This window comes from Candida theae (assembly GCF_024610275.1).
Source record: "Candida theae strain CBS 12239 chromosome Unknown scaffold42, whole genome shotgun sequence".
NCBI lineage: Eukaryota > Fungi > Ascomycota > Pichiomycetes > Serinales > Debaryomycetaceae > Lodderomyces > Lodderomyces theae.
In genome coordinates, this window is record NW_026261385.1 from 19,065 (window position 1) to 36,883 (window position 17,819).

The 17,819-nt window shown below is 41.1% G+C and overlaps 10 protein-coding genes across 10 annotated transcripts; 8 read left to right on the plus strand and 2 right to left on the minus strand. All coding sequences in view use genetic code 12, as the record gives it.

Moving 5' to 3' along the window:
- Window positions 1–124: 124 nt before the first annotated feature.
- Window positions 125–1,309, plus strand: HIS5 (histidinol-phosphate transaminase; the record flags this gene model as incomplete). The annotated part of the gene is made up of 1 exon (XM_051750655.1): window positions 125–1,309. The coding sequence occupies one exon, from the start codon at window positions 125–127 to the stop codon at window positions 1,307–1,309; it is 1,185 nt and encodes a 394-aa protein (XP_051610026.1).
- Window positions 1,310–1,492: 183 nt separating this feature from the next.
- KGF57_001450 (mitochondrial 37S ribosomal protein uS17m) lies at window positions 1,493–2,239 on the plus strand (the record flags this gene model as incomplete). Its single annotated transcript, XM_051750657.1, has 1 exon — window positions 1,493–2,239. The coding sequence occupies one exon, from the start codon at window positions 1,493–1,495 to the stop codon at window positions 2,237–2,239; it is 747 nt and encodes a 248-aa protein (XP_051610027.1).
- Window positions 2,240–2,717: 478 nt separating this feature from the next.
- TOK1 (Tok1p) lies at window positions 2,718–4,862 on the plus strand (the record flags this gene model as incomplete). Its single annotated transcript, XM_051750658.1, has 1 exon — window positions 2,718–4,862. The coding sequence occupies one exon, from the start codon at window positions 2,718–2,720 to the stop codon at window positions 4,860–4,862; it is 2,145 nt and encodes a 714-aa protein (XP_051610028.1).
- A 614-nt stretch (window positions 4,863–5,476) lies between these two features.
- Window positions 5,477–6,814, plus strand: KGF57_001452 (nucleoside transmembrane transporter; the record flags this gene model as incomplete). The annotated part of the gene is made up of 1 exon (XM_051750659.1): window positions 5,477–6,814. One exon carries the CDS (start codon window positions 5,477–5,479, stop codon window positions 6,812–6,814), a length of 1,338 nt encoding a protein of 445 aa, XP_051610029.1.
- An 86-nt stretch (window positions 6,815–6,900) lies between these two features.
- On the plus strand, window positions 6,901–9,624 carry MUC1 (Muc1p; the record flags this gene model as incomplete). Its single annotated transcript, XM_051750660.1, has 1 exon — window positions 6,901–9,624. The coding sequence occupies one exon, from the start codon at window positions 6,901–6,903 to the stop codon at window positions 9,622–9,624; it is 2,724 nt and encodes a 907-aa protein (XP_051610030.1).
- Window positions 9,625–9,780: 156 nt separating this feature from the next.
- Window positions 9,781–11,436, plus strand: KGF57_001454 (DPH2; the record flags this gene model as incomplete). Its single annotated transcript, XM_051750661.1, has 1 exon — window positions 9,781–11,436. One exon carries the CDS (start codon window positions 9,781–9,783, stop codon window positions 11,434–11,436), a length of 1,656 nt encoding a protein of 551 aa, XP_051610031.1.
- Window positions 11,437–11,875: 439 nt separating this feature from the next.
- On the plus strand, window positions 11,876–12,811 carry KGF57_001455 (uncharacterized protein; the record flags this gene model as incomplete). Its single annotated transcript, XM_051750662.1, has 1 exon — window positions 11,876–12,811. The coding sequence occupies one exon, from the start codon at window positions 11,876–11,878 to the stop codon at window positions 12,809–12,811; it is 936 nt and encodes a 311-aa protein (XP_051610032.1).
- Window positions 12,812–12,905: 94 nt separating this feature from the next.
- SPC2 (signal peptidase complex subunit) lies at window positions 12,906–13,415 on the minus strand (the record flags this gene model as incomplete). Its single annotated transcript, XM_051750663.1, has 1 exon — window positions 12,906–13,415. The coding sequence occupies one exon, from the start codon at window positions 13,413–13,415 to the stop codon at window positions 12,906–12,908; it is 510 nt and encodes a 169-aa protein (XP_051610033.1).
- Window positions 13,416–14,228: 813 nt separating this feature from the next.
- On the plus strand, window positions 14,229–16,259 carry KGF57_001457 (uncharacterized protein; the record flags this gene model as incomplete). Its single annotated transcript, XM_051750664.1, has 1 exon — window positions 14,229–16,259. The coding sequence occupies one exon, from the start codon at window positions 14,229–14,231 to the stop codon at window positions 16,257–16,259; it is 2,031 nt and encodes a 676-aa protein (XP_051610034.1).
- A 150-nt stretch (window positions 16,260–16,409) lies between these two features.
- On the minus strand, window positions 16,410–17,486 carry KGF57_001458 (uncharacterized protein; the record flags this gene model as incomplete). The annotated part of the gene is made up of 1 exon (XM_051750665.1): window positions 16,410–17,486. One exon carries the CDS (start codon window positions 17,484–17,486, stop codon window positions 16,410–16,412), a length of 1,077 nt encoding a protein of 358 aa, XP_051610035.1.
- Between the last annotated feature and the right edge of the window lie 333 nt (window positions 17,487–17,819).

The following is a 17,819-nucleotide window of genomic DNA, read 5'->3' on the forward strand; positions in this document are numbered from 1 at the left end:
TCATTTTGATTCCTTAGTCTTTTCTTGGTTACTCTTTCCATTCCACTTCATACGAATACTAATTAAAAAAGAAAAAAAAAATTTATACTCATTCTGGTTATTTCTCAGTGTACTCTGGCCTGCAATGTTTAATCTTAAGAAAGTGATACGTCCAAACATCCTCACATTAGAGCCTTACCGATGTGCAAGGGATGATTTCAAGACTGGAATCTTATTGGATGCAAATGAAAATACCCATGGTCCAGCCCTTGCTGAAATTTCTGCAACAGAGAAAACACTAGAGCTCAACAGATACCCAGATCCACATCAATTGGAATTGAAACAGCAAATCGTCAATTTCCGAAATTCATCGCCAAACAAGTACAGTACTATCCCATTGAGTGTTGATAATCTCTGTCTCGGAGTGGGATCTGACGAGAGTATCGACATGTTGTTGAGATGTTGCTGCACCCCTGGAAAAGACAAATTGTTGACGTGTCCACCAACTTATGGAATGTACGCTATCTGTGCAACTGTTAACGACGTTGAAACTGTGAAAGTACCGTTGACTATACCCGATTTTCAAATTGATATTGAGGCTGTTGCGGCAAAGTTGGAGTCGGACTCAAGTATCAAACTCGTTTACTTGACTTCTCCAGGTAATCCAACCGGTAAACTAATCAATGTTGATGATATTGCAGAGTTGTTGAAAAGAGTGACTTATTCGTGGAATGGACTAGTTGTGGTTGATGAAGCATACATTGACTTCACCGCACCAAATGGTGAACACAGCCAATCTGTTTCCACTTTGGTCAACCAGTATCCTAACTTGGTGGTGTTGCAAACATTGAGCAAGTCATTTGGGTTAGCCGGTATTAGATTGGGAATCACATATTGCAGCACTGAATTGTCCAAGATTTTGAACTCGATGAAGTACCCATACAATATCTCGTCGCTCACGTCAGATATCGCATTAAAGGCTACGTCGCATTCAGGGTTAGAGGTTATGCACAAGTACGTGCAGAGTATTGTTGAGCAGAGAGATGCATTATTAAAGCAATTACTCAACTTGAAATATGTGGGGAAGAATATTGGTGGTCTTGATGCAAATTTTATCCTAGTGGAGATATTGGACAAGAATGGCAGCCCATCGAATGAAGTTGCATTAAAGTTGTACAACACATTAGCTGTAGATAATGCAGTGGTTGTCAGGTTCCGTGGTAAAGAATTGAACTGTATAGGTGCTCTTCGGATTTCAGTTGGAACCGAGGAGGAGAATAAAGAGTTGCTTTCCAAATTTGAAAAAGTGTTGAATGAAATAAATTCTTGATAGAGGTTGAATATAGACGTATAGATAAATATTCAATGCAATGTGCTGTACTGCTTGATAAAGTGCTTTACCTGTCGTGAGAAGCTAAAGGGTAAAAAAAAAAAAAAAAAACTTCAATCTAAATTTTTCACTTCGAAAATTTTTGAATCAATAAAACTACAGCGGTGACTACCTCAAATTGCCATGGCTAGACAGAATTTTGTGGGCTTGGTTGTATCCCAAGGTCGGATGAACAAGACTGTTAAAGTCAGAGTTCAAGGAAAAGTGTACGACAGAAGAATAGACAAGGAGGTGATTCGAAGAAAAGATTTCCTAGTTCATGATGAAGGAAACGTTAGTAAAGAAGGTGACATTGTTCGTATTGAGGCCATCCCCAAAATTTCCAAACGCAAGGCATTTGCAATAGCAGAGATCAAAGTCAACAAAGGTCAACAGTTTGCGCAGTATGAAGATTTGGCGAAACAACGAATCAAACAAGAAGATGAATTGGAAGCAAAGAAGTTTATTGAAAATAGGGAAGCTTTCAAGAGCATAATTACTCAACTTGAGGATCTTAGGAAGTTGGATCAAATCAGTCACGACATCACTAGTGGAGAGCAAGATACTGAAGCCAATTACCAAAACTTGATCAATGAAGTCAATTCGATCAAGGCCAAGTACAACATCAAATCATGGCCGACCACCGAACCAATAATAGACCTAGAGTTGAATGAACCCGTATATACATCCGAAGCCGAGAGGAGAGTGTACCACATGCAAGAAATCTTGGATAAGGTCATGAATGATTCAAAATATTCTGAATTGAAAGTGAAGATATTGAATGAAAAGTTGAAAAATAGGCCGATTGATGAGATTCAAAAGAGTGTTCAGAAGAATGTCTTGAGAAAGTATTTCATGGATGAAAGAAATGAATTGCCATTTGCCATATAGACGTCATAGTTGTACATAGTTAATTTGAGAAGAGGGGTTGACATTTGTGTTGTTTCGGCATGTAGGTATACCGTAGTCGTATTCAAAACGGTGCCGTGCTCTTACCCATTGTAGTTGGATCAGCCGTTCAAAAGGCAAACTAACCTACACTATTTTTGATGATGTATAACGTGTCGTCCGGAGTTAAGCAAAATTCACTATATGCGCAAAGCAAAAGAATCTCAACCGGGAAATATTCACTTACAGAGAAAATACTGTACTCATGACCATTATATCCTGTCAAGCTTCTTTCCGCACAGATAGAGTGTAACAACAGTCTAACTACAACTTGAATAGTTAGCACTTGTTTTGTTGTTGAAGGGCAATACGTCTGCAAAGACACTCCAAGAATATTCCAAAGCAGCATTCGTTTAGAATATGTTGACATACACATCAAGAACACAGATATAACACGCCACAACACTACCCACCACTTCCCATGTTTGATTTCTCACGGTCGAGTAGTACGTCCAGCTTCAAGGATGCCTTGAAGAGAGCTTCCACATCTATACGGCCACAACCTTTGAGCGATAAACGCGCTATTGAAAGTATTCAGCGATATCAAGATATACTATCGCCTATATTGATCAACACAAACACACTACTGCGATCAAATGATAAGATCTCAACATCTCACAGGAGGAAAATGGCTCCCGTATCCATCAAACATGCCTTGAATCTACCCTTGGAGTCAATACTAAACTTGTACGTGCGACCGGGGGAGCCTCATTTTGTGATGTGGTTCATGATTTCGTCGTACTTCCCGCTAACAGCAGCGTGTCTTGGTCCGCTTTCAAACATGATTTCCATAATCGCCTTGATTGAGCATTGGCGAGTGGATACAGAAACAGGAGTTTACCACTCTGACCCGAGAAAAGTAGTGATATTGAACGCAATGTCGTTGGCTTTTGGTCTCATTGGAAACATTTCATTGTTGATGAACTTCTCGAGATCTGTCAAGTACTTGATCACGCAATGCATATCTATCTTTTCGTGGTTTTGTGCGTGCATGCTTCTTGTTGCTGGGATTTTGATCACCAACTACCAGGCCTTGGATGACTATACAAACATCGACCGTTCGGAAGGATTTTATTGTGCGTGCTTTACAGCTGCCTACTATTTTGTCTGCATGGTGATATTGTTGGTAAACTTTGCCGGATACAGGTTGAACAAGTATCCAGCCACGTTTAATCTTGATCAGAAGCAGAGAACGTTGATGGTCTATACGATATTGTTCAGCGCGTGGAGCGTTGCTGGTGCCGTTGCGTTGGCTCATTTGATCAAAGGTATCTCGTACGGGTCCGCGTTGTATTATTGTATCGTGTCTCTTCTCACCATTGGATTGGGCGATATCATACCCGAGACGTCGGGGGCAAAGGTGGTGGCGTTGACATTCTCGTTTGTGGGTGTATTAATAATGGGGTTAATCGTGGCGACTTTGCGCTCAGTGATTTTGTCGTCGGCAGCTCCAGCTGTATTCTGGAACGATACTGAACTAAAGCGGAGGAAATATGTTGAGAAGCGCATGAAGTCGAATAGACCAATCACGCCCGAGGAAGCATTCCACCAGATACGCCGTATACGCAGTCATGTCAAGACAATCAGAGCCAACATCGGACTATTGACCACCATCTTGATATTTTTGGTGTACTGGCTTCTAGGGGGCATGGTTTTCCATTTTATTGAAGGCTGGTCATATTTCCACTCTGTCTACTTTTGTTTCCTTTGTTTATTGACCATTGGATATGGAGACTTTGCTCCGAAAACCGGACTTGGTCGTGTGTTTTTCATATCGTGGGCCATCTCCGCTGTGCCTTTAATGACAATTTTGGTGTCAAACGTTGGTGATGAACTATATGACATTTCCAATCGAACGAGTGAATGGTTTAGCAAGTGGTTGTTTCGGCCCGATAGTGCGTATCAAGAAAAGAAGAAAATTGCCAAAGAGATCAAAGAGGAGCACGGCGATGATGTGACCATCAACTCGTCAATATTGGCCGATGAGCTCTTACGCGACTACGATTTGACCATGCATGAATATGGAGATGAAGCTAGTGAGTGTAAAGAAGACGCGGAAATCGAACAGGAGATTGTGGATTTGGATGGCAGTGATGCTTCTGGCGGAGCAAATGATCCAGACGCAGGCGATGCCGCCACGCAAACGCTCAAGTTGCGGAATGTGCAGCACAAGATATCCGAGCGAGCTCGGAGGCACTTGGAAGTGTTGAAATACTTGGAAAGACTTAAGCCATTGATTTCTGATTGTGTGAGCAACCCGATGAAAAAATATACTCTCAAACAGTGGCACGGATTCTTTGAAATCTTGGAGCTAGATGAGTCGCCACAAGATGTGCAAGAAACGAGAAAATACGATGGGTTTTGGCTAGGTGACTATAGCCCACTTCGATTACCTTTGAAAGAGCCAAACTTTATGGTGTTGAAAGTGTACGACAAGATTGAAGAAACTGTTGCTCGGTTGATCGATGAGGAGATTGACGATTTAAAGTTGATGAACAATCAAGAGGGAGAGGAAGATGTTGGCCCACCTGCTGCGTCTGACAGGAAAGTGCAGTTTGGTACTTGAATGAGAGGTTATGCAAGATCCTGCAAGATCCTGCAAGCGCCTTTCCGTTTCTTTTTGATTTGTATTGTGAATGCGTTATTTTGATTGACTTGGAGGATCTTTGGATAGATAATGACGAGATTTTGGTAGTACAGATTGGCAAAACCTTGAGAACAATCGACTACGTCAAGTCTGCTGGAAGATTACTGCAAACTAGCACCAACATTGGTGCAACTATGGAGCAAACATTATAAACAACAATCTAACTACATAACTAACCAACTAATACATACATTGTACTCGACTTTTGATATGCAAGCCATTTTCTATTTACCGTAACCCAATCTCCCACTTCACTGTCCCACTTGTAGGTGAGACTCGGTCGCGGCTTCTTTTGTAATCACAGTATAATTTGGGTTGGAAGTGGATTTACTTTTTGTGGTGCAAAATGATTTTTCGCGTTTCGTTGAGAGAGTTTCAAAGATAACAGATCTCTGCAATCTCTACCACACACACATCATTTTAGATCACAGCAAAGTACTTCATACCTTGAGTCCGGCTGACACTACAGTCTTGCTATGAACCACAGAGAATCCGAAAGTTGTGTTGAGGACCTTGACGCAAACAGAGAACACATGCAGGACCCAGAGCCAACCGTTTTGCAAGTCGACGGAGTGTTTACTTTAAAATTATCACTGTTAAAGTACTTTTCATTTGTAGTCATTGGTATTGCACTACTATGGCCATGGAACTGTTTTCTTTCAGCATCAGCCTACTATGGCCTAAGGTTTGTTAACTCGCCGTCGCTATCCAAGGTTTATAGCTCAACCATGATGTCGGTGTCAACAATAACATCAACTTTATACAACTACTATCTATCTCAAAAACAAACTGGTGCCGACTATAAGAAAAGAGTCCATTTGGGACTAAACATAACAATCATCATTTTTGCATTCATGGCCATTACATGCGTGGTTCAATTGTTTCTTGATATGAACGATACAGCATTCTTTCTCATAATTATGTTTATGGTGTTGGCTTCTGCTTCTGCTACGTGCTTGGCCCAGAATGGTACTATGGCCATTGTCAATGTTATGGGAGAGATATATGCTAATGCCGTGATGGTAGGTCAAGCAGTTGCTGGTGTTTTACCTTCTTGTGCCTTAATCATATCAGTGTTACTCGTCGGAGACAACTCATCCAAGCAGGAAAAAATTGGCAAGGACTATGGTGTGTTTGTGTATTACATCACAGCGAGCTTAATTTGCATATTCTCTATTGGATTATTGTATTGGATCGAACATCACAAGTTAGGTGCAACATATCAGAAGGTGAGTTCTTCAATGGAAATGGGAGAAGAGACATCATTGCAAGTTGACCAAGATGAACCTGACATTGTTGAGGATGTCCCGACCCAAAAACAGTTTATACCTTTTTCTCAACTATGGGCCAAGTTGAAATTGGTTGTGATGACAATATTTTTTACATTCGGTATTACGTTGGTGTTTCCTGTTTTTGCCTCGGTTGTGGAGTCAACGAATACAAACCTGGAGCTGAGATTTTTCAGCAAGCAAATCTATATTCCCTTTGTTTATCTCATGTGGAATTTAGGTGATTTGATGGGAAGATTAATGTGCGGCTACCCCCAGTTACGCATGTTGATAACCAATCCACGAACGATGTTCATATACTCGCTAGCGCGTTTGGCATTTATCCCCCTATTCATGACTTGCAACATCCATCCTGGAGTGTCAGCACCGATCATTAATTCCGATTTGTGGTACGTTTTGTTACAGACTTTGTTCGGAATATCCAATGGGCAATTGTGCACTTCTGCATTTATGGTGGTTGGAAAATTATGTGACTCTGATGATGAGAAGGAAGCTGCTGGTGGGTTTACTACAGTGTTTTTGAGTGTTGGTTTAGCTGTTGGTAGCGTGTTTAGTTATTTAGTCGTCTTGATTGTGGGATGAATCAGTTAACCGAGAAATACACACAACACAATAATTAATGGTTTTCTTCTTCAACGGTTTTCTTCAGCACAACAACTTGTGAAAATATGTCTAGTGATCAATTCAAGGCAGTTGGTATTGCCACTGCAAAAGGAATAGGACGAGGCACCAAGGCATTGGGAAAGGCAGGTTACACGGCTTATAAGAAGAACGATGCAAAGCGGAAAGGAGTGGAATATGTTGAACCACCCAGTAAAGGTGATCGAAGTTCATCAACATCCACGTCAGCAGCAGCGACAGTAACAAATGCGGAGATAGAGCATCCACTGCCTTATGTGTTTAAGCCATTGCCTACCAAAGAAGCTCTCAGTTCGTATCAACAGCCTCCAAAAAGAAATGTTGGTGCTTATGCGCCATCCGAGCGCAAGTATGTGACCCCTCAGGGTACCCAAAACACAGCCCAGACTCAGCAATTGCAACAATCACAACAGCATCAACAGCCACAACAGTACCAACAGTCACAGCAGTATCAACAGTATCCACCACAATATTCTCCGCATGCTCAGCCTCTTCAACAAGCAGCGAATTACCCAGTCGAACAAGTAAACCAACCACCACCACCCCCAAGACCAGGTCAATCTACACCGATTGCACAGACTCAACCAGCTTCTGTGAATGCACAGCCTCCACAAGCACAGCCCACTCCATTTGCTCAAGTGAACTCCCAAGTTGTTAGTAATCAGCAACAGCTACAACTGAATGTGGTGCAACCTACGTACCCACAGCAGTATCACTCAACTCAGCCAGGATACGTACCACCACAATCACAACCGCAACCACAAGTGCAGGGAGAGGCACCACCCCCTGCTTATACCCAACACAATCAAACCCAGCAGTATCAGGAACCTTCAATACAATATGCACTGCAAGCTCAACCGAGCTTACCCCAACGCTCACAAGTGCAAACCCAACCTGTACCCCCAACCTTACCCAGTAGAACCTCAACAGTTTCAGGGACACATGTACAACCACAAGTGACGCAACCATTGTCTCTGCAGAGTCAGACTTCACCGGACATACCTAGTCGTGGGTCCACTTTGCAAACCCAACAAGTTGTCCAACATGTGGTTGGAAACGATGCAGCTGCGCAGGTACTGGAAAATCAATCTCTTGCTCAACCCATAGCTCTGAACGATATCAACCAGGTCGAAACAGAGAAACCAAAAAGACCATTACCTGATCCAAAATCATTTGCACCACCCCCTATGAGAAGAGTGCAGTCCCCCGATGCCACCGGTGCGTCTCATAAAAATGTTTCTCATGCTAAGCCATTACTGCAGTATGGGCATTCAAGTGTACATTCAAACGAGTTTGTCGCCACCTCTCCAACTAATACAGAGCAAGGGGAGTGCCAACCAGATACTACCCTGCAACCTCCTGCGTTGCCTAGTCGGACTAGTGCAAATAGTGTCAGCAGTAGCACACCTTCAAAGAAGCCCTTCGACTTGAGTGCTTTCCCACCGCCGCCACAAATTCCTAAACCCAAGTTCGATGGAGACAAAGAGAAACGCACTTTCGTGGCCTCGAGAAATGGAGATTCAGCTGACGAGGTGCCACCACCAATGCCATCTAGGCCACTGCAAAGTACACCTTCAGCATCATCGATCAGTGATTCAATTTCCGAAGCAAAAGAAGCTATTCAAAAGAAAAAGGCACCTCCAAAACCTGTTAAAAAGCCAAAGGCATTATCTAGTGGCCTCGACACATCTAATCAAGGCGTTCAGAGTGAATTAGAAAATATGTTCCAAAAGATGAATGTCAAAAAATCGACTTCAGGAGTTGAGGTGGAACAAAATGAGCCCCCAATTCCAAAACCCAAGTCTTCAAAGCAAGTGAGTCCACCACCTATCAAGCCAAAGCCAGTTGTTAAACCGAAGCCTGAAGTGAAGCCCAAGCCAGGGGTCACAGCAGCACGTGTAAACTCTCCTACTCCACCACCCACTCCTAAACCACGAAACTATAAGCGAGCTGCCGCTCCCACACCTACAGTCAATGCCCAAGGTCCTCCAGACTTGGATCTTGAGTTGACTACCCAATGGTTCACCAACACAAACAGTCTAGTACTTCCAAGATCAATACTAGGGTTGAATTATCAAACGAATTACCTGTATACTACGTCTGGAGGGTCGCAAATTTGGACAAGAATCATTACGGTAAGATTGAAGGATTTGTCAATTGTTTCGTACAAGTTTGTTTGGAATGCGAGCGATGCAGCTTCAGTGACTGTCTCTATTGACCGCTTTGTTCCATCGCCGCTTCTTACAATACCTTCCAAGCAGGAGCTTGTTGCGAACCACGAAAGATTTGGGGAATACGTTGCATCATGGTGCGAGCATCACAAGGGACAACAAGTTGGTAGTGGCGAGTGTTGGGACTTGGCGAAATTTGCACTTGAAAAGGGTTGCGGAAAGCATGCATTTGTGTCGCAGTATTATACACATGGATACCCTATATTGCAAATCAAAAACAGTGGTGCTGGTATTGAGTTTATCAACAGTCAGCAACAATTGGATGTGATTAGACGTGGGGATATTTTACAGTTCAAGGCTTGTACATTTTTCAATCCAATCACTGGGGTCACTCAAACTGTAGGAGCACCCGATCATACTAGTGTGGTTGTTGAAAATGATGGATCCAAATTGAAAGTTGTTGAGCAGAATGTCAACAATATCAGAAGGGTTGTGGAGGGAGAGTATATTTTAAAGAACTTGACTGCGGGAGAGGTTTATGTGTATAGACCCATGCCTTCTGACTGGGCAGGTAGTTTATAAATGGAACGACTTTTGAAAAATGTGTCTTGTTTTATTTTTTTTTTTTTTTTGTTTCTTTTTTTTTTATTCCTGTGCTAGATTTTGCAAAGCATCTCATTACTCAAGAGACAGGATATCATTGTCAGTGAAAATTCCCTCCACAACTCACACATACCCATGCATTCAGAAAAACCAGTGGCGCCCGCTCTTTCCACGTTCCAAGACGACTCCACATTCTCATACGATAAAGTCCAATCGACGCACAAGGAAAGGAAACATCTACATTTAACCGACCCACAAGATCACCAAGAGGTGCTCAACAAGATACGAGATTACTACTGCTTACCTCAACTAGTTGAAACGCTTTCTGAGAGGAGTGAGAGCGGAGATCTAAAGTACAAGCGTATCACTCTACAGTTCCCTGATGAACTTATCTGTGACTCTGCGACTATAGTCCACCACCTCCAGGAGAAGCTAGACATCAATGGAGCTGCGTCCAGTAACCAGGGCCAAAAAGTTTGGATTCTCGCGGATACGTCTTATTCTGCATGTTGTGTGGATGAAATAGCCGCTGAACACGTCCAAAGTGACTTGGTTGTTCATTTCGGAGATGCGTGTTTGAATGAAGTTGCGAAATTGAATTCAAAGTATGTGTTGGGAATACCCGAGGTTGATGTGGAAGAAATAGCGAAACAGTTCCGGCAGAGGTACAACTTGAAAGATAAAGTGGTTTTGATGGCAAATGCCCCCTTTACTTATATTCTCCATCAACTTAGAGACAAATTGACGGGTTATAATAATATCATTGTCGCTGATTTGATAGTTCCTAGTTCAAAATCGGAAATCATTGGGTATAAGCCAACAAAAACTAACACGTACTCCAAGTTCAATCGAACATTCCCCGTGGAGGAGATATCCCAATACGACTTATTTCATGTCACCACACCAAAAGCTCCAAGACTACTACAATTAACAACAAATTTCGCCTCAGTCACCACTTACGACCCGGACACAAACTCAACCTCACAAGGGCCGTATCCAAACTTGATGAGGCGATACAAGTTTGTTCATGTTGCTCGAACTGCAGGCACGATAGGTATTCTAGTCAATACGTTGTCTTTATCCAATACCAAACAATTGATAAATACAATCAAGGACAAGATCAAAAAAGCCGGTAAGAAACATTATGTGTTTGTGGTTGGGAAACCGAATGTTGCCAAATTGGCCAATTTCGAAAGTGTCGATCTTTGGTGTGTCTTGGGTTGTGATCATCAAGGTATTATAATTGATCAAGTGAATGAATTTTTCAAACCTATTGTGACTCCGTATGAGTTGTTGCTTGGGTTGAGTGATGAGTTGACCTGGACTGGGAAGTGGGTTACTGATTACAAGAGTGTGATTGAAGATTATAAACAAGAAGAGGAAAGAGAAAGACGGGAGTCAGAGGTCGGTGCTGGTGATGATGATGATGATGATGACGAGTTGAGTTCTGATGAAGCCCCTGAGTTTGATCCTGTCACTGGTAGATATGTGAGCACGTCTAGACCACTTCGACAGATTAACCACTTGAGAATCAAAAATGAGATTGAAAATGAGACCAACGCCAGTGATGAAAAGAGGTTAGTTGAGAGGTTTGCAAACAGTGTTGCTATCCGAAACACCGTAAGTACATCAGCCATGCATTTACAAAATAGACAGTGGACTGGTTTGGGTAGTGATTATACAAGAGAAGGTGAATCTGGAGACGATGAAGAGGATGGTTCGTTGGCGGTTGAAGGAAGGTTGGGTATCGCTAGGGGATATGATTTTGATACACAAGAGCAGAAGAAGTAACTATAGGCAAGGATCAAAGAGCCTAGAACTTACGTTGATAGGAGTACTTTTTTTCTTCGAAATTTGGTCTGATTTTGTATATAAAATGTATCTTGTAATTACTGCAAAAAAAAAAAGTCAGAAACAAAAATTACACCAACAACTATGTTTCTCTTTCTCTTAATTATTCAAGGTACATTCAAGGCCTAGCTCTTTTACTTCGGTGCCTATTTGCTAAATAAATCTACTTTGCTATTCATATTTTGTTGTTGCATTATTAATGTGTTTTGCATACTTTACTCAACCAAACGAGGGAAGAAATTGGGCAGAAATTATTCTTCTCGTCATTGAAGTTTTCACATTCATTCTATTCTTTATATCGTATGTCTAGAAAACATCAACAAGCGCTAGCTAACCTTATACACAAGCTACCTTTGTTGGAAAGTTGCATGTACTAACTATGAGCAGCTTCTTCTCCTTATGGTGGACTCCACTACCCTACATCTTGTTGACTATATTCATCATTTTAGTTATTGTCAGTTTTATATTATTGTTTATTGATGCGTACAACTATCCAGCGAAAAACCAATGGAAAGGATTAGGCAGCAGTGATATTGCCCTTGTCACTGGAGGATCTAGTGGACTCGGATTGGAAATTGTCAAGTCGTTGTTGATACGAGATGTCACTGTGTATGTGCTTGATCGCAATCCAATTCCATTGAAATTAGCCGAGGATGCGAAACTCCATTACATTGCTTGTGATTTAGGAGATGAGTGTGAGTTGAAAGACAAGTTGAACAGGTTGGTCCATGACTTGAATAATAAGAAACAGTATATTAGTGTGCTTGTGAATAACGCCGGAGTTCGAGATCATCGGTCATTGGTCAATTTAAGCTTTGATAAAGTCAAGGCAATGTTCAACATCAATACGATCCTGCAAGTTTACATTTTACAAAAAATACTTTCAAACCACTTATCGTACAATGGCAATGGCAAGTTGTCAATAGTGACAGTATCGTCCATTTTAGGAACATTTGCACCAAAAAATTTATCAATTTATTCGGCAACCAAAGCATCACAAATCATGTTACATGAGTCCTTGCAACAGGAGTTGAGACAATTTCCCAAAATTAGATTGTTGTTAGTCACCACGGGACAAATGAATACTGAATTGTTCAAGGATGTGAAGCCCACAAAACAATTTATTGCGCCTGTTGTTGATCACGTTGAATTGGCACAGACAATTACGAAAAAAGTTGATAGAGGTTATATGGGCTGTTTGGCAGAACCAATGTATGCAAATTTACTTCCAGGAATAAGAACGGCGCCATTGTTTGTACAAGATTTTTGTAGATGGGTTAGTGAGATTGATGATAAAGTCAAGGATATCATTTGAGGAGAGGGACTATGGGTAGAGGAGGACACTTTGTTTGATTCAAGACATTCGTTAGCTATATAGATATCTGTAATAGACGGAAACAAAATGAGCCTTACTGATGTTTCTTGTCGACTTTGTTTATCTCTTCGCTGATCAACTTTATGAATTCATCTCTGTTGAAGTACCCAATGACATCGAAGAACTTGTTAAACGGTATTGCTGCAGTAACGACCGTGTCTTTCACAGTGATCGTTACATTATAGTAAGGTTCATATTTCTTGATATCCGATGCAATTGTGATCCTACTGCCCTTTGAGTCGTCTCCAATGTATTTGACATTTTTGTATTTCAAGTTGATCAAGAATAAGATCGCATTTAGAACCCCATACACGACACAAGCAGCCACTGTGATGGAATATATATCCTTGAATTGGTACTTTTTATCAGCAAGAAAAAGCAAACCGGCAATGGCAACTGTAGCCACACCAAGACCTAGTTTTACGTCAGTTATGATGAATGATTCATCGTACCCCAATTGTTGCAATACTGAGTTCAAATTCTCATCAGTGGTCTTCTGTAAATCCCTGACTGAATTGAGATTGGTTTTTTTCAATTGTGACATATTTGATGGAGGTGGTCTTGTAGAGTGGTGCTTCAAGAGAATTCAACTGTAGCCCTTGTCGTCTTATGATCTTTTTCTGCAGTGTATGTGGTATTGAACACAGCGTGTTTGATTTTTATTTTATTTTATTTTATTTTGTTCTTTTTTTTTGTGAGCTCTACACATATAACACCAAATTCAATTCAACTATTGCTCTATTTATTGAAGGATAGACACATACAAGCTTCAACATGGAGCGATCTCTCATGGATGGTAAAAAAATACACTAATAATATTAACCAAAAACCCACTACATAATGAATTCGCATTTTCTGATAGACGTAGGTGTCATACATTATAAAGCGTGTGTATACACGTGTTTGGAGTTGGCACGTGAATATAATCACGTGACTTTAACAAAAGAACTTTTCCTCTCTCAGACAAACATCACAACACTCACAACAACCACTACATCTCATTTGTTACTTTTTTCCCTAGATCTTTTGCATTTCCTTTAACTTCCTGGTTTTGATCTCTCAACTCCTTCTGCTTGTGAGATAGAACCACATTGGAAAACCCACGGAACCGGGACTACAAAACACTTGTTAGTTTCTCCCCAATTTTTTACTACTTCAACAAGGAAGTCTGTTTGCTTGTTAGCTTTTGCATTATCCAGAGGGCTAGTAGCGTTGACTTGGAGTTCAACAATCACTTGGCATTTGCATATAATATCACTCCATTAGATTGGTGGTTTGCTGTATACCTTGCTATTACCCCACCCAGCATGCATAAGTTTGTCTGCTAATGACAAGCTTACCTATTATTGATACCCAAATGACCGATAACAAAAATAAAATAAGTGGATCTGGATCTGGTTCCAGAACTCCTACACTTCAACAACAACAACAACAGCAGCAGCAACAACAACAACAGCAGCAACAACAACAACAAAAGCTGCAGCTGCAGACATTTAACAAGAGGACTAATGTGAAACGAGCACAAAGTAGCCGCAACAAGTCAAGAAGGTATGACCACAGGAATGACCGTGAATTAATGCCGTTGGAGTCACAGTTAACCCAGGGCCGCAAAGTGAATGGAAACAGTCGCAAGAACCAAATATCCATCAATCACTTGTTAGATTTCCAGTCGTATCGCGACACTGAAGAATACGCGATAAATCACCAACGGGACCGGACAAGACGGAGATCGAGTAGTCACAAGAAAAACCAACCTGCCAAGGTACATCTTTCCGGTATGAAATACATCAATGTCAATTTCAAATTTGTGGTCGATTCAAGAGGGGATTACAAGGTCCAACAGTTGGACCCCAATGTGCCCATTGATGTCAACAATATCATGTCTATTATCGCACCAAAAGCTAGTTGTCCCATCTGCTTAACTAATGATATTATTGCCCCACGTATGATTGTGTCGTGCGGCCACATTCTTTGTCTTAAATGTGTCTTGTCGTTATTGGAGCAAGAAGTCCCCAAAGCAAAGAAACGTGAATCGGCAGCGATTGTGGAAAAGTACCGTGAGTGTCCCTTGTGCTTTTCGATTATACGTAAACATGAGTTGAAACCAGTCATTATTCAGCACATTGATGAAAAATTTGAAGTGCCTAAAGTTCGCGATGATGTTGTTTTGACGTTGATGATGAGGGATCTGCACAAGATTCTATCATTGCCAAAATCCATTGCTGTGTCCAATCATGTTGCTGATTTCCCCGACATAAACCAAGCGGACTTGACGTCGTACCTGAGGATATTCAAAGGTGACTACAGCTATATGACTTCAATGTATGAGGTGGAAAAAGTACAAGTTGTTGCGAACCATGAAGAAGAAAAGGAGTTGTATGGCGATGATCTGGCGTTGGTACAACAGACTTTGTCCCACATAGATCAAGAAATCGCAGATTGGAGCTCGAGATTTGCTACGTCGTTAGATAGAGAACATAAACATGCTAACGCGCAAGACGGTGCATCTTCTTTGCTTCCATTACATCAGACATTTTACTATTATGAAACTGGATTCAATGCCGGATGTACATATGTGCTTTCCCCACTAGATATGAAGGTTTTGAAAGCCACGTATTCCAATTATGAGAGCTTACCCACCAGTATTATTGCCAAGATTGAAAACATTCGCTACGAGGAGCTATCACAGGAAACGTCAATGACCAAATATAAATATCTTAGCCATTTACCAATTGGTACACAGATTGGGTTTCTTGAATGTGATTGGAACCACAATGAGTATGTGTCGCAAGATGTTTGGGAAATGTACAAGAATGACTTGGTTAAACGATCAAAAAATTCAAACAAGCGGTTTATGAGAGAAGAGAGGAATAGGAAGCGAGCAGAACTGGAAGAGGAACTTAAATTGAAGCAGTTTTATATGGAAGAGAATGGATTGGGCAGTGAAGATTTCCCAAATCACTCAGGATCATTTTCAAGTTATGAAGTTGGGGTAAGAAACCGATTCGCGACATTGTCGGTCAATGGTAATGCCATGCCTCCTTCGTTTTCAGATAATCCGTTATCAACCGAGAGTGAGAATGAGATCAACAATGACGATGACAGTGGGGTGGCTGACGAAGAACATGATGGTGATAAAGATGAATACATTACGACCGTTTGGGGTACACGGATCAAAAAATCACACGACGTCAGTGATTTACATGAACTTGCCGTTGAAGACGAATGGGATGATTGGGATGCCGATGAGTTGATTAGGAAGGCACGCGAAGAGAATAATGAGAATTACGGTGAGAGTGATGGCACAGGAGGAGGAAGCAATGATGGTGCTAGTCATGGGAAAAAGAAGAAGAAGAAGAAAAAGAAGTTGGTGTTAATGTCATCGTAATGAGAGCAGTGACATTCGTGATATCTGAAGTATCGAAGTCGTGGTCTTACAAAGTTTCTAACAGTTGAATACGTTCAGTATAAAAGTAAAAACGACAAAAATAAAATAGAAATGAAATCATGATAATGAATACTCCCTCTTGATCAGTAGTTAAAAAAGTTGTTTCAACTTTCTAGCATTTATGTGACTAACAGAGGTGACAGCAACGTTGCAGTTCAGTAATATGTAATCCGTGCTTTGCAACGTGTCATCAGGATCAACACTACCTTCAACACCAAGTTTGTGGTTGCTCTTTTGTTGATCATGCTCGTTGTTATCCAGAAAATCGTCACCATCAGTATCATTCTTGAGTTTAAAGCTAGCATAGTCTCTTGAACTTTCCTCGTCGTCTCGTGCCAGTTTGATGAGTCTTCCATCCAAGTCCATTTCGTACTCAAACACAGTCACATCACTCTGGCGATCTTGATGCTGTGTATTGTCGCGCATGGGCATCATTACCTGATATTCCAACTCTGTTGATTTGCCTGTTTGACAATAAGAATTCCGGAAATTTAAACTAGGGAATTGTAAATGCAAACCAACACGTGTTGTAGAAGATGCAGTTGTCCTGGTGTGTGCATTCAATTGTGCTAGTTTATGAACCAATTTGCCCACGTGTCTATTGATCAATTTGATATTCTTTGTAAACACATTCAGTTTGGACAATTGCAGGTCAAGGTCATGGAATGACGTTTTGAAATACTTTTCGTTTTGGAAGTAAAGTGGATGGTAGTCTTGATTGGAGATAGCCATGACGTCTACTTTTGCATCTTCCTGCACTTGACGAATCATTGATGTGACACGTCCTGCATGTTTGAGTCCTTCATTTGGACCAATAATGACTAAATCAAGTTTGAAATCAGGGTAGTATTTAGGAATGAGCAAGTTTGAGGCAATTTGTAACCCACACACGGCATCACAGTTGACGTACCATGCATCGTGATTGTTTGGATCTTGTCCGTATTGGTTATTCATCAAGACATCCTCCTCCTCTTCGTTGATAGCGTCTTCCTTGAATACAACTTGTTTAGCTCGTTTCTGATGGTGTTGTTTACTGACTCTGGAGTAGTAAGTTTGATGGACTGGTAATAAATGGCCATATTCTCCACCATCGTTTATACCTTTCAACCTCTGTGTGAATGTCGTTGGAAGTTGGAGGTTTGTGTTTTGTTGGTATAAAGGAGCCATCAATATGACACTATGGCCCTGTTGTTGTAGATGTGCTTGAAGAAACCGTACATTTTTCGAAGTCCAATCGTCTATTGAAGTGAGAAGAATGTTGAGACAAAGTGTGGTTGTTATGATACAACAAAGTATTAGTGCCGATGTGTATACTCTCATTGTCTGTGATTCACTCTTTGAGGTAGCAAGTTGGAGGTTATAGTTGAAGCAGTTTCGTATACATATGGTGGGGAAATATAGTAAAAGTGATTCACATATAATTAAGATTCAGATGGAAAGCACGGATCAAGTGGTGTCTATTTATAACCTCCTTACTATGTTCAATGTGTAATACACAAA